Below are 14,064 nucleotides of genomic sequence, written 5' to 3'. Positions count from 1 at the left end.
CCAGAGCCAACAAACAATAGCAAATCTCCTCATAAATATTCCATAGCATATATTCTAATGCATTGGGAAGAGCTGTAACAGATTGTTGATGTTAATGTTTACAAAGTTTGCCCTCTTGAAAGCATTTTCTCAGCGCCCATTCTCCCTGTTAATTCAAAGGTCTGCTCATTATCAGATTGGATATAAGTGACGAGAAAGGATTAAATGACCACAATGGAAAAATTACAATGCCACAGAACATTTTATTAGAGACTTAAAAAGAATTACCACAAGATTGGTAAGCCAGTAGAGAACAGTCAGAGAAGACAAGTATTATAGATGTATGTTTTTAAGTTAGGCATCTTTGAGTAAGTAGAGAGACAAGAGAGGGTAAGTGGGTATATGTGTATGTGTATTTGGTGAGGGAATACCAATATGTTTAGTATATCTAAACTTTTTTCTTCCGTTAGTATCAGTTGAAAATCTAATTTGTGTTTATAATTAGCTGAAGGACTATAAATGAATCTTATACTAAGTGGTACTAAAAACTCTAATTAGTTACTGAGATGTAAATTGACACCAAAATTGCTTTGGGGAAGACACTTGTTAAAAAACTATACCTCAATGTCAGTTACTATTTTCAACAAAGTGTCAAGGAACAGCCATGCAAATGTGTCATCTGAACCATTCACTTGACCCATTCACTTGACTGCAATTTTCATGTTTTGCATTCGATGTAAAAAATACTCAACTATTTACAAATTCATAAATTTTTACATTTTTAATACATACCTGCCAATGGAACACACTGCTTTACATGTATAATAAGACTGTCTGCTGGAGTTCTCAAGGTCATAAAGTACAATCACACCATCTGAACCACCTGATAACATGCTGATAATAAAAAAGTTCACATTAGTTTATCACTTTATGTAGTCCATTTATTTATGACTGCAAATTTCCAAAAACTGATTTGCAAACACCCAAATGTATTAAGGATACATTAATTTGTAATAAGTTAATCCTCAATAACACAGACTTAATAAACTAGAATTTCTTAATATTTAATAGAAGAATGAATATAAAAAAATTCATTCTGTGATCATTTCAAGTTTACTTCCGTAATTTCAAAAAGAAAAGGTGACAGAAACAAGATGGCAAAAGAGATTTCTTAAGAAAGTAAAATATTACAAAGTTATTTTAAATGTCCTAATTACAGCTATGCTAAATGAAAAAGGAAGTAGGCAAACCAACTATTACTGACACTTGCTATTTGGCCCTGGGCAAGTTATACCACCTGTCCAAGACTCAACATTTGTAAAGGAGGGGGACATTTTTATCTGAATCACAATGTCGATAATAAAAGTTAAGTGCAAAATTCTTTTTACAGTATCTGGCAAAAAATAGGGGCTCAATAAATGTTAGATTCCTTCCTTCTCTTATGAATGCATTCACTCAATTCATTCAACTTTAAGTTCCTACAATGTTAGACACTCTGCTAAAATAACTGTGAACAAGGCAGGCTTGGTTCCTGTCTTTGCAGAGTTTACAATCCAATAGGGAAAACGGGTAGTAGGCATAATCACACAAATTATTAGTTACGATTGGGATCACTGTGACAATAACTTATCTTTATTCTAGTTTGGAAATTCAGGAACAGTTTCCCTGATTGTAATATTTAAGCTGGTATGTGAAGGAGGATTCAAAGTTAGCCAGACAGATGTGAAAGTAACAATCCAAGCCCATTCTAGGAACCAAAAGAAGGGATGTGTTGCTGGAGCAGTGTGGAAGGGAAAGAGTGGTGAGAGATGAGAAGGAGGAGCCAAACCACTGGAAGCCTTACTTTTGAGAGTAAAAGAGGGCGCTAAAAAATCAGCAATCTCTTTTTTTGGAAACAATTATTGACTGACTCTCAAGCTGGTCTATTATATTGGTAGAATATACAAAATTATTCTATTCAAAAACTTTGCAAAAATATTTCTAAAAAGTAAAAGTAGCAAGCATATATATTAAAGCTATATACACTGATTGAACTTAATAATTTGTAAACATCATTCTTGGTACTTCATATACCATACATATGGTTAATCAGTTTCTTAACCATATTTGTCTCTAAGACTGTTACTGTGTTTTTTTAAATGTGATTTTTCAATATGATCTTATTAGTTTCTTTTTTTTTTTGCATAAAATTGTCTAAAATCATCTTTAAATCTGGAGTTGTTTTCACCTTTAACTGACTTCCCTAAAAGCTATAATATGTTTAATTTAGGAAATAGAAACAGATGATGAGGTATATATGGTAAGTTCAGAGAAAATTCTACAAAATGGAGGATATTCTTGAAATGTGCAAATATTTCAGATTCTTTTCACTGTTTCCTTTTACCTTAATTCAAAGTACCTTTCTTTAGTACTTCTTTTTTTACAAGATAAAATTCTCCTTGAACAAATTCTCTATTTTATGTCTTTTTTGGATGCTACACCAAATTTAAATATTATAACATCTTAGACATTGTGAATGTTATTCAATTACAAAATATACATTTATCCCAATTACAAATATACATTTATTCCAATTAAAAATAGGGGCACCATCAAAAATTCTTCACAGAGGTCCAAACAATGCAATCTCTCTAGATCATCACTGCTTACTTTTCACCTCAAAGTAACTCATTATCATGATTTTTATCATAATCACTGTCTTTCTCTTCTGTACAGTTCATAGTTCATCACCCTAGAGTGTACACATGAATATTAGCTTTGCTTTTAAAAAAATTTTTAATGTCTTTTAACTTTAAGCTATAGGTCTCCTCTACCTTTCTTTCTCCCTCCCTCCTGTACTTTTTCCCTCTCTTGTAATTTATTTGTTGCAAAAACTAGATCATGTGTCCTGCAATGTCCAGCCTGGACTTTGGTGACTGCATTCATGTGCTATAATTTAAAATAATTTCTATTTGCCATTGCTCTTGTGATGTGATATTAGCAGACAAACCAATATCTAGATCCATCAATTTATACATCTATATAAAGTGTTGCTATCTGCTAATATTATTGCTCACCATCAATCCTTACGTTGCTGTCTCTCTCGTCATTCTAGTTGAATGATTTCATTCTCTGGTTGATTCCTAAAGAATGGCTAATGAGAACAACAGTCTCTGAATTCTTGTGTTTTTGACAATTTATCTGTCCTTTTTGTACTTGAAATCAGTTTGGCTAGATATAAAATCCTTGACTCACATTTTATTTCCTTGAGCGTCTTGGGTAAGAAGCTTCATTTCTTTGGCCAGAAAGCCCAAAGTCAAAGTCTAGTGACAATATAATTTTTTCCCCTTTATATAAAGCTCCAGATCTTATTTATCCTAGAAAAGCTTTCTTGAATTATTGTTTTAATATTTATTCTGCTCTTTTGCCTTGGTTTTCTTCTTTGGGAACTTCTATTATGTTACGCTGGATCTTCTTTGCCTATATTCTATATATACACCTCTTGAATTATTTTCCTCTCTTCATTTCTTTTTGGTTTTCAAAATTTTCCTCCTTTCTAGTTTCTATTTCTAAGGCATTACCTCTTCCATTTATTTGTGTTTCTTATGCTTTTAGTCAGTCTTCATTTCTCAAATATTTTTATTTGTAATTTTTTGAGTTTGAGCATCTCATTTCTGAGGTTTTCTAATTCCAACTTAACATTATTCTCTCATTTATTATACATTTATAAAACAACTTTTACCTAGTTTTGAAGTATTAGGCTAGAGTTCTTATCTGTTTTATAGACACTTCTTTCTGGTGTGACTTCACTCTCCGTAACAGCATTAGTCCACTTCTTATCCTCTTTGTTTTTATAATAATTTTGTAGGAACTTTGACCTTAATCCTATTCTTTTGCTCATTTTTATGTAAAATTCATTTTCTTAACCTTTTAGAATGGAGGCTTGACTTAAGAGTAATGTTTAAATTTTATATATTAAAACATCCTCTTCCCTTAAAAATTTTTTGATGGGTAAGATTTCAAAATATGGCAGGTTGCTTTCAGAGATTTCCTGGTTCTGTTCACCTCCCCAATTTTATCGGGGACATCTTTTTCCTTTGTTTCTATTGTCTCTGTACTGCTCAATTTGGATTTTATTTCCAGCAGTTTTTCCTCAGTATGTAGTTCTGTACTGGAGGGGCACTTTGACTGGTTAGCTCTTTGGAGAGATATTAAGAATCCAGACTGCTATAGCTCCTTCTGGTCTTACCATGGACCATTAAAACATACCTATAGAGTATGCCATCCTCTCCCAGTTTGAGCTGCTGCAGTCAAATTTGCTTGCTAAGCTTGTGGTTATTTTGGACTTATCCAGGTATATCAGATGCCTTATTGCTTTTTACTGCCTCCTCTGGCAAAAACACTGGTAGTGCACAGATCTTGTAGTTGTCAGTGGTTTGTTCCCACTTATTCACAGTTTGGGGTTTGTGGGGATACTTCATGACCTAGTTTGGTTGTAAGTGTTAATCTTGTTTTTTCTACTTATCATTTTTAGTCTCTGTATGTGTTTCAATGGAGAACTAGAGGAACATTAAAAACTGCATTGACATTGTAATCTTTTTTTCTTTTTTCTTTTTTTTTGAGAAGAAGTCTCGCTCTGTAGCCCAGACTGGAATACAGTGGCATGATCTTGGCTCACTGCAACCTCTGCCTCCTAGGTTCAAGTGATTCTCCTGCCTCAGCCTCCAGAGTAGCTGGGATTACAGGTGCGTGCCACTGCACCTGGCTAATTTTTTATATTTTTAGTAGAGATGGGGTTTCACCACGTTGGCCAGACTGGTCTTGAACTCCTGACCTCAGGTAATCCACCTGTCTCAGCCTCCCAAAGTGCTAGGATTACAGGTGTGAGCCACTGTGCCCGGTCTGTCATCTTTCAAGAACAGCACCCAAACTACAGTTTTTGGCACTACATTCACTGAATATTTTGATTGAAAGATTTTCACCTGATTTTAAACACAATACAATTAGAAGTAGAGCAGTGCTATTTAACTCTCCAAGATAAGGAGCTTGTGCCAGAAACAAACACATCTTTCTTCATTGAGAAAGTCTGGTTACAAACATATCTTAACTTCTTTAAATGGTGTGTGTAATGATGTAGTAGATTTATGTTTTAGCCCAAGATCCTTATCTTGTGACCCAGTCACAAATAGTTCACGAACTAGTAGCATGTACCAATTATAGACTTGTTTTTAAGATAAATTCAATACCAATTTATAAAACAATAAGGTTAATTTAAAAGTAGTCATTTGAAGGCTCAAAAATCCAGTTGATGGGCAGTAAAGAAAAGACTGCTAATAATGCCCTACTTAGTTATTTTAAAAAATATTCCACATTAGCTTTATTACAAAAATTTTGTAGTTCAGTTACTCTAATTGTGTACATAGAGAAATATTTGTAAATTTTAACAACTACAACTTTTATTTAGATTGATAAAGTGTTTGGACACAGTTGTGAGTTACATGTATACCTCAACCAATTCCCAAAACACTTCCGCTTCATACTTAATCTTCACAAAACATTGCTTTTCTTGCCATACAGATGTATTATCAATATAAAAGAAAATTATGTTAAAAGTTGAACTTTTAATCTTAACTGACATGGTATTCGCAATAATGTCAGATGTTTCGACTTTGTTAAAATGGCTTCCAAAAGTTTTTCTCTGATTCCATTAACTTTCTATTTGAAGTATCTGATGGCATTAACTATGAAGTATCTGACATTATTTAACTATGAGATACTTTTTGCTGACAGAGTATGAAGAGATATGGTTTCATGTTTTTATATGGACAAGAAAACTTAGTATTAAAGATGAATGAAATTAACTTAGAAGAATTTAAAATTATAAAAGAAAATTCAAACTTCACAGAGTGATATGCAAATGCACCCTCTGCAATTGCACCTGTTAAACTGTAATTTTCAGATAGTTTTTGTAAAATAACACCTAACTTTGAAATAAATGCTTCTCTACCAGATTTGTGTATTCTCTCTGGTTTCCATTCTGATTTTCAGTGACATCTTTACAGCTCTCATGGTGGATGGTAAATATTAACAGGTATTTTGAACAAGTTACATATACATCGTTTTTTTAGTTTTCCACAGAATGTACACTTTCCTTTTTATATCTCTTGTCGCTATCAAAAGGGGTTAATGCAAAATATAAGTATTAGCAAACAATGAAATAGTTGTAGACTTCCACCATGCAATAAAGGGGAAAACCACTGTAGCAAGAGTCTTCAGACTTTTCTCTATGTGCTGTACCAAAAGATGCCTCATCTGCATTTCTCAAATATATTTCATGCACATGTAATCTATAATTTCCCACATTTCTCACCAACTCTGCCAACTGGTAGTCCACTGGCTTCTCATACTTCACAGGCCACACAACTGATTACTACACCAAGTGGCTGGCTGGAGTAACAGTATTGAATACTTTCCTGACCAGCAACCAAACCCAAAAGTCAGCTATCTCTTGCTGCTCATGTCTGCATGTTTCATAAGTGAGTGCCCCCCAGCTGTCCTTGAATAGAAGGTGTTATACTGAGCATGGAAAAGGTCAGGAAAAAGAAAAGAATGATTACTCATCATCTTTTAGATTTAACCACATCCTAAAGTAAGATGTTTCTCAAATACTACTAGATGAGACTATGGTGGAAGCTGGAAGTAAAAAGTGGAAGTTTATCAAATCTGTTCTGACTTGACTTAATGTAAATAATAACAATTCGGTATAAAATAAAAATTCTGGGGCAAATGCTAAATATATCATAACACGACAAACTGTTTCCTTTAGTTAATGCTATATGTGGCCTAATTATAGGCACATGAAATACACCATAACACAAACTGTTTCCTTTAGTTAATGCTCTATGTGGCCTAATTATAGGCCACATGGAAGGTTTTGCACTGTCTTATAAGAGTAATGTGGTGTTATGATGAATTGTAAGTAGGAGAATATGTTCAGAATTGCATTTTTCAAAGCATTTTGGCTGCTGTGTAGAGACCGGGCTGAAAGCAGTAAAAGTATATGTAATACTGCTTTTGATTAATAGTGGCAGCAGTGGTGTCAACCAGTTATGATGTGCCAGGTCTTATGCTAATCATATGTTGTGCACATTATCTCAATTAATCCTCAAAACAAACTTGTTAGGTAGGTACTGTTGTTCCCATTGCATAGCTAAGGCAACTGAGAATTAGAAAGGTTAGGTAAATTGTTCAAGGTCACAAAGCTAGTAAGTGGTAAAGCCAGAAAGAACTCAAATATAATTCTTATTTGTTTCTAACCTAATTCTTCAAAATAGTCTTCCACTTTTTGTATTTATTTTCTCATTAGACTATTTTGAGAGTAGCAACTATGTTTTAAAATAATACCTAAAGACACACTCTAGCACTTAAAAGCCCTCTGCATCCAAAAGAAGTTCAATGTTTGTTAATTTAACAATAAGTACATATTTATATTAAAGTAGCTTGGAAATGTTTATTTGAAAACATTTGGTAGGTTTGATGTTTTGTATTTATTTGAAAATAATAATGCCAGATTAAAAAAATGCTACAATTTGGGATTTTCATTAATTTTAATGAAACTTCTACATTATTAATCTAAAAAAGGAGGTTTTAACTGCATTTCACTTAGAAAGAAAAATGATTATACAAGTATAATAAACTTACTATCTCCCTTCAACAGGTTCAATGTCAAGGGTGTTAATTCCACCGCCGTGGATTCTTTCAACATCTCTGTCTTTATTTAATTCCAGTCCCAAAACTCTTTAAATTAAAAGGGGGAGAAAGAAATTAACAAGTAATTTAACATTTAAAAATTTCTTATTTAACTAAGATTACTTATAGTACAAAAATCACAAGAAATGTCTAAATCTTCTACCATACATCCTAATGTATTTATAGATTTTTAGAGACCTTGTACAAATGTTTAAAATATCAACAGTAGTAACAATTACATGCAAACTTTTAAAGGTATTTAGAGACTGAAATTTGTATTAAAAAACTTAAATTCTGATAAATGTAGCTGAGGACATCTAATGGACAAAAACAAAAATTACAGGATTTTAAAAAAATTCCTTGAAGTGTTTCTTAAAGATGGACAGAAATAAAAAATGAGTATGGGCTGGGTGCAGTGGCTCATGCCTGTAATCCTAGCGCTTTGTGAGGCTGAGGTGAGAAGACTGCCTGAGACCAGGAGTTGGAAAGCATCCCCAGCAACATAGGAAGACCCCATCTCTACAAAAAAATAAAATACAAATAAGCTGGGCATGGTGGTGGGCTCCTACACAGGAGACTGAGGCAGGAGGATTGCTTGAGCCCAGGAGTTCAAGGATGCAGTGAGCCATGATCAATTCATTGCACTCCAGCCTGGGTGACAGAGTGAGATCCTATCTTGAAAGAAAAGAGAATATATTCAACTTAACACTTACGTGTATTTAAATAAAGCCAATTAAATATCAATACAAATAATTAACAAGTACTCTCACAAACTAAGACAAATGACATGTCTGATATTTTGTAACTGTAAACCATCATTATCCTGGTGAGCATATTATTAAGATTAAATGAGTTTGTATATAAAAAGTGCTAATTACAACACCGAGTACATTGTAAGTCTAGTGAATATTAACTATTTGAATCTGTCTTAATCTGTTGGATGCTATTAGCTATTACACTAATTTAACCAGAATGAGTTCTAAATTCATTAATTAAAATAATGCTAGTTTAAATATCAAATTATAAAATTTTGGCCTATAAAATTGTCAGTTTTTTTAAAAGATAACAATACACAATGCTGGAAAGGCATAAACTGATACTTTCATTCATTGACAGTAGTACAAGTAATTACAAGCATTTTGGAAATCATTTTAGCAGTATAAAGTATCTGATTTGAAGATATACATGGCCCTTTGTCTTCTAGACATTACATATAGTACAACAATGACAAGCAGGCCAGGTGCAGTGGCTCACGCCTGTAATCCTAGCACTCTAGGAGGCCAAGGCGGGTGGATCACCTGAGGTCAGGAGTTCGAGACCAGCCTGGCCAACATGGCGAAACCCCACCTCTACCAAAAATATAAAAATTAGGCTGGGCGCAGTGGCTCACGCCTGTTATCCCAGCACTCTCGGAGGCCGAGGATCACGAGGTTACGAGACTGAGACCAGCCTGGCCAACATGGTGAAACCCCATCTCTGCTAAAAATACAAAAATTAGCTGGGCATGGTGGCACGTGCCTGCAATCCCAGCTACTTGGGAGACTGAGGTAGGAGAATCACTTCAACCTGGGAGGTGGAGGTTGCAGTGAGCCGAGATCACACCATTGCACTCCAGCCTGGGCGACAAGAGCGAGACTCCGTCTCAAAACAAAAACAGAAACAAAAAAACTCAAAAATCAGCCAGGCCTAGTGGTGCATGCCTGTAATCCCAGAGGCTGAGGCAGGAGAATTGCTTGAATCCAGGAGGCAGAGGTTGCAGTAAGCCGAGGTCACGCCCCTGCACTCCAGCCGGTTAAACCATTCCTGTATCCCTGGTATGAACCCCACTTGATCATGGTGGATTATATTTTTTATATGCTGTTGGATTTGGTTAGCAAGTATTTTGTTGAGAGTTTTTGCATCTATGTTTATCAGGGATGTTCGTCTGCAGTTGTCTTTGTTATGTTCTTTCCTGGTTTTGGTATTAGCATGATATTGGCTTCACAAGATGATTTAGGGAGGAATCCCTCTTTCCTATCTTTTGGAACAGTGTCAATAGGATTGATACCAATTCTTCTTTGAATATCTGATAGAATTCAGCTGTGAGTCTGTACCTAAACTTTTTTGGGTAGCTTTTAAATTACCATTTCAATCTCGTTGCTTGTCGCTGGTCTGTCCAGGGTTTCTATTTTTTCCTGATTTAATATAGGAGGGTTACATATTTCCAGGAATTTATTCATCTCCTCTAAGTTTTCTAGTTTATGTGCATAAAGATGTTGATAGTAGCCTTGAATGATGTTTTGTATTTCTGTAGTAATGGTTGTAATATCTCCCATTTTGTTTCAAATCGATCTTACTGGATCTTCTCTCTTCTTTCGTTGGTTAATCTTGCTAATGGTTATCAATTTTATTTATCTTTTGAAAGAACTCGCTTTTTGTTGCATTTATCTTTTGTATTTTGCTGTTGCTGTTTCGTTTTCATTTATTTCTGCTCTGATCTTGGTTGTTTCTTTTCTTCTGTTGGGTTTGGGTTTGGTTTGCTGTTTCTCTAGTTCCTTGAGGTATGCCCTCAGATTGTCTATTTGTGCTCTTTCAGACTTCTTGAGGTATGCATTTAATGGTATGAACTTTCATCTTAGCACCACTTTTCCTGTATCCCAGAGGTTTTGATAGGTTGTGTCACTATTATCATTCTGTTCAAGGAATTTTTAAATTTCCATTTTGATTTCATTGTTGACCCAATGATCATTCAGGAGCAGGTTATTTAATTTCCATGTACTGCATGGTTTTGAGGGTTCCTTTTGGAGTTGATTTCCAATTTTATTCCACTGTGGTCTGAGGGAGTGCTATAATTTTGATTTTCTTAAATTTGTTGAGACTTGTTTTGGGGTCTATCATATGGTCTATCTCGGAGGATGTTCCAAGTGCTGATGAATAAATGTATATTCTGCAGTTGTTTAGTAGAATGTTCTGTAAATATCTGTTAAATCCATTTGTTCTAGGGTATAGTTTAAGTCCATTGTTTCTTTATTGACTTCCTGAGTCTTGATGACCTGTCTAGTGCTGTCTAGTGCTGTCAGCAGACTACTGAAGTCCCCCACTATTATTGTGTTGCTGTCTATCTCATTTCTTAGGTCTAGTAGTAATTGTTTTATAAATTTGAAAGCTCTAGTGTTAAGCTGCACATATATTTAGGATTGTGATATTTTCCTCTTGGACTAGTCTTTTTATCACTATGTGATGTCCCTCTTTGTCTTTTTTAACTGTTGATGCTTTAAAGTCTGTTTTGTCTGATATAAGGATAGCTACTCCTGCTCACTTTTGGTGTCCATTTGCATGAAATATCTTTTTCCACCCTTTAAGTTTATGTGAGTCTTTATTTATTAGGTGAGTCTCTTGAAGACAGCAGACACTTGGTTGGTGAATTCTTATCCATTCTGCCATTCTGTATCTTTTTGTTTTTAGACTAATGATTACCATTGACTGTATTCCTAATGTTTCCCTATATGTGACATATATTGCCTTTCTTTTTATTTTTATTTCTATTACACTTTTAAGTTCTGGGATACATGTGCAGAATTTGTTACATAGGTATACATATGCCATGGTGGTTTGCTGCACCTATCAACCCATCATCTAGATTGTAAGCCCTTAATGCATTACGTATTTGTCATAATGCTCTCCCTCCCCTTGCCCTCCAGCCCCTGACAGGCCCCAGTGTGTGATGTTCCCCTCCCTGTGTCCATGTGTTCTCATTGTTCAACTCCCACTTGTAAGTGAGAACATGTGGTCTTTGGTTTTCTGTTCCTGTGTTAGTTTGCTGAGAATGATGGTTTCTGTATCTTTTAAGTGGAGAATTTAGGCCATTTACATTCAACATTAGTACTGAGAAGTGAGGTACTGTTTTATTCATTGTGCTAGTTGCTGCCTGAATACCTTTTTTTTAATTGTATGGTTTTATAGTTTGGGGAAAAGAAAGAGAGATCAGACTGTTACTGTGTCTATATAGAAAGAAGTAGACATAAGAGACTCCATTTTGTTCTGTATTTGAGATGCTGTTAATCTGTAACCCTATCCCCAACCCTGTTCTTGCAAGAGACATGTGCTGTGGTGGCTCAAGGTTTAATGGATTTGGGGCTGTGCAGGGTGTGCTTTGTTAAACAAGTGCCTGAAGTCTTGTTAAAAGTCATCACCATTCTCTTAATCTCAAGTACCCAGGGACACATACACTGCAGAAGGTCACAGGGACCTCTGCCTAGGAAAGCTAGGTATTGTCCAAGGTTTCTCCCCATGTGATAGTCTGAAATATGGCCTCGTGGGAAGGGAAAGACCGGATCGTCCCCCAGCCTGACACGCGTGAAGGGTCTGTGACTGAGGAGGATTAAATATAAGAGGAAAGAAGGCCTCTTGGCAGTTGAGATAGAGAAAGGCATCTGTCTCCTGCCCCTCCCTGGGCAATGGAACATCTTGGTGTAAACCTGATTGTATGTTCTATTTACTGAGATGGGAGAAAACAGCCTTAGGGCTGAAGGTGGGACATGCTAGCAGCAATGCTGCTCTTTATGCACTAAAAAGGTTTATGGAGATGTTTGCATATGCATATCAAGGCACAGCACTTTTCTTTAAACTTACTCATGTCACAGAGATCTTTATTCATATGTCTTACTGCTGACTTTCTCCCTACCATGATCCTATTATCCTGCCACTTCCCTTTTTCTGAGATGGTAAAAATAATGGTCAATAAATACTGAGGGAACTCAGAGACCTGTGCAGGCGCGGGTCCTCTGTATGCTAAGCGCTGGTACCCTGGGCCCACTGTTTCTTTCTCTATACTTTGTGTCTCATTTCTTTTCTCAAGTCTTTCATTCCACCCAACGAGAAACGCCCACAGGTGTGGAGGGGCAGGCCACCCCTTCATTATAGGTCCTGTGAGATTTATGCTTTAAAGAGATTCTATTTTGGTATATTTTAAAGATTTGTTTCAGGATTTAGAGCTCCTTTTAGCAGTTCTTGTAGTGCTGGCTTCATAGTGGCAAATTCTCTCAGTATTTGTTTGTCTGAAAAAGACTGTATCTTTCCTTCATTCATGAAGTTTAGTTTTGCTGAATACAAAATTCTTGCCTGATAATTGCTTTGTTTAAGGAGGCTAAAGATAGGATCCCAAACCATTCTAGACTGTAGGATTTCTACTGAGAAATCTGCTGTTAATCTGATAGGTTTTCCTTTATAGGTTATCTGCTGCTTTTGCCTCATAGCTCTTAAACATCCTTTCCTTTGTCTTAACTTTAATAGCCTGAAGACTGTATGCTTAGGTGATAATTTTTTTGTGTGATAAATTTCCAAGGTGTTCTTTCAGCTTCTTGTATTTGGATGTGTAGATGTTTAGCAAGGCCAGGGATATTTTCCTTGTTTATTCTCTCAAACATGTTTTCCAAAGTTTTAGATTTGTCTTCTTCCTCGGATAACTGGGAACACCAATTATTTTTAGGTTTGGTTGCTTAACATAATCTCAAACTTCTTGGAGGCTTTGCTCATTAAAAAAATTTTTTTTCTTTGTCTTTGTCTGATTGAGTCATTTTAAAGCCTTGTCTTTGAGCCCCAAAGTTCTTTATTCTACTTGTTTGGTTCTATTGCTGAGACTTTCCAGGCATTTTGCATTTCTCTAAGTGTGTCCTTTATTTCTAGAAGTTGTGAAAGTGTTCTATCCAAGCTATTTCACTGGAGATTTTTTCATTCATATCTTTTTTAAAAATTTCTTTTAAAAATTTTTTTAAAAAATTTCTTTAAGTTGGACTTAACCGTTCCCTGGTGTCTCCTTGATTAGCTTAATAATCAACCTTCTGAATTATTTTTCTGGCAATTCCGAGATTTATTCTTGGTTTGGAGCCAGTGTTGGTGGGCTTGTGTAATCTTTTGGGGATGTTAAAGAACCTTGTTTTGTCATATTACCAGAATTGTTTTTCTGGTTACTTCTCATTTGGGCAGACTATGTCAGAGGGAAGATCTGGGACTCAAGGGCTGTTCTTCAGATTCTTTTGTCCCACGAGTGCTCCCTTGATTTGGTGCTCTCCTCTTTCTGCTAAGGTTGGGGCTTCCTGAGAGCCAAACTGCAATGATTCTCTTTTGGATCTAGCCAACTAGCAGAGCTACCGTGCTCTGGTTGGTACAGTGCAGTTCCTGCAAAGAGTCCTGTGATGTGATCTGTCTTCAGGTCTCTCAGCCATGGATACCAGCACCTGCAACCGTAGAGGCAGCAGGGGAGTGAAGTGGACTCTGATGGCCCTTGGTTGTATTTTTGTTAAATGCGCTGGTTTTGTGTTGGTTGGCCTCCAGCCAGAAGGTGGCACTTTCAAGACGGCATCAACTGCAGTAGTATAG

General features: G+C 35.6%; 1 protein-coding gene across 4 annotated transcripts in view; it reads right to left on the bottom strand.

Annotated features, from left to right (window-relative positions):
- ERCC8 (ERCC excision repair 8, CSA ubiquitin ligase complex subunit) overlaps positions 1 to 14,064 on the bottom strand; it is an 83,007-nt gene that overhangs the window by 57,170 nt on the left and 11,773 nt on the right. For 2 of the 4 annotated variants that reach the window (XM_007973485.3, XM_007973511.3), the window contains exons 2-3: positions 7,660 to 7,755; positions 772 to 873 (exon numbers count right to left, since the gene is read on the bottom strand). The exons of 1 other annotated variant lie outside the window; for it this stretch is intronic. In XM_007973485.3, coding sequence (XP_007971676.1) covers positions 772 to 873; positions 7,660 to 7,755 — 198 coding nt within the window. The remainder of the gene's footprint in view (positions 1 to 771; positions 874 to 7,659; positions 7,756 to 14,064) is intronic. One more of the 4 variants, XM_007973494.3, reaches the window with a different exon arrangement.

This window comes from Chlorocebus sabaeus, chromosome 4 (genome assembly GCF_047675955.1).
Source record: "Chlorocebus sabaeus isolate Y175 chromosome 4, mChlSab1.0.hap1, whole genome shotgun sequence".
Lineage (NCBI taxonomy): Eukaryota > Metazoa > Chordata > Mammalia > Primates > Cercopithecidae > Chlorocebus > Chlorocebus sabaeus.
This window is presented reverse-complemented; position numbering and strand designations above follow the sequence as displayed.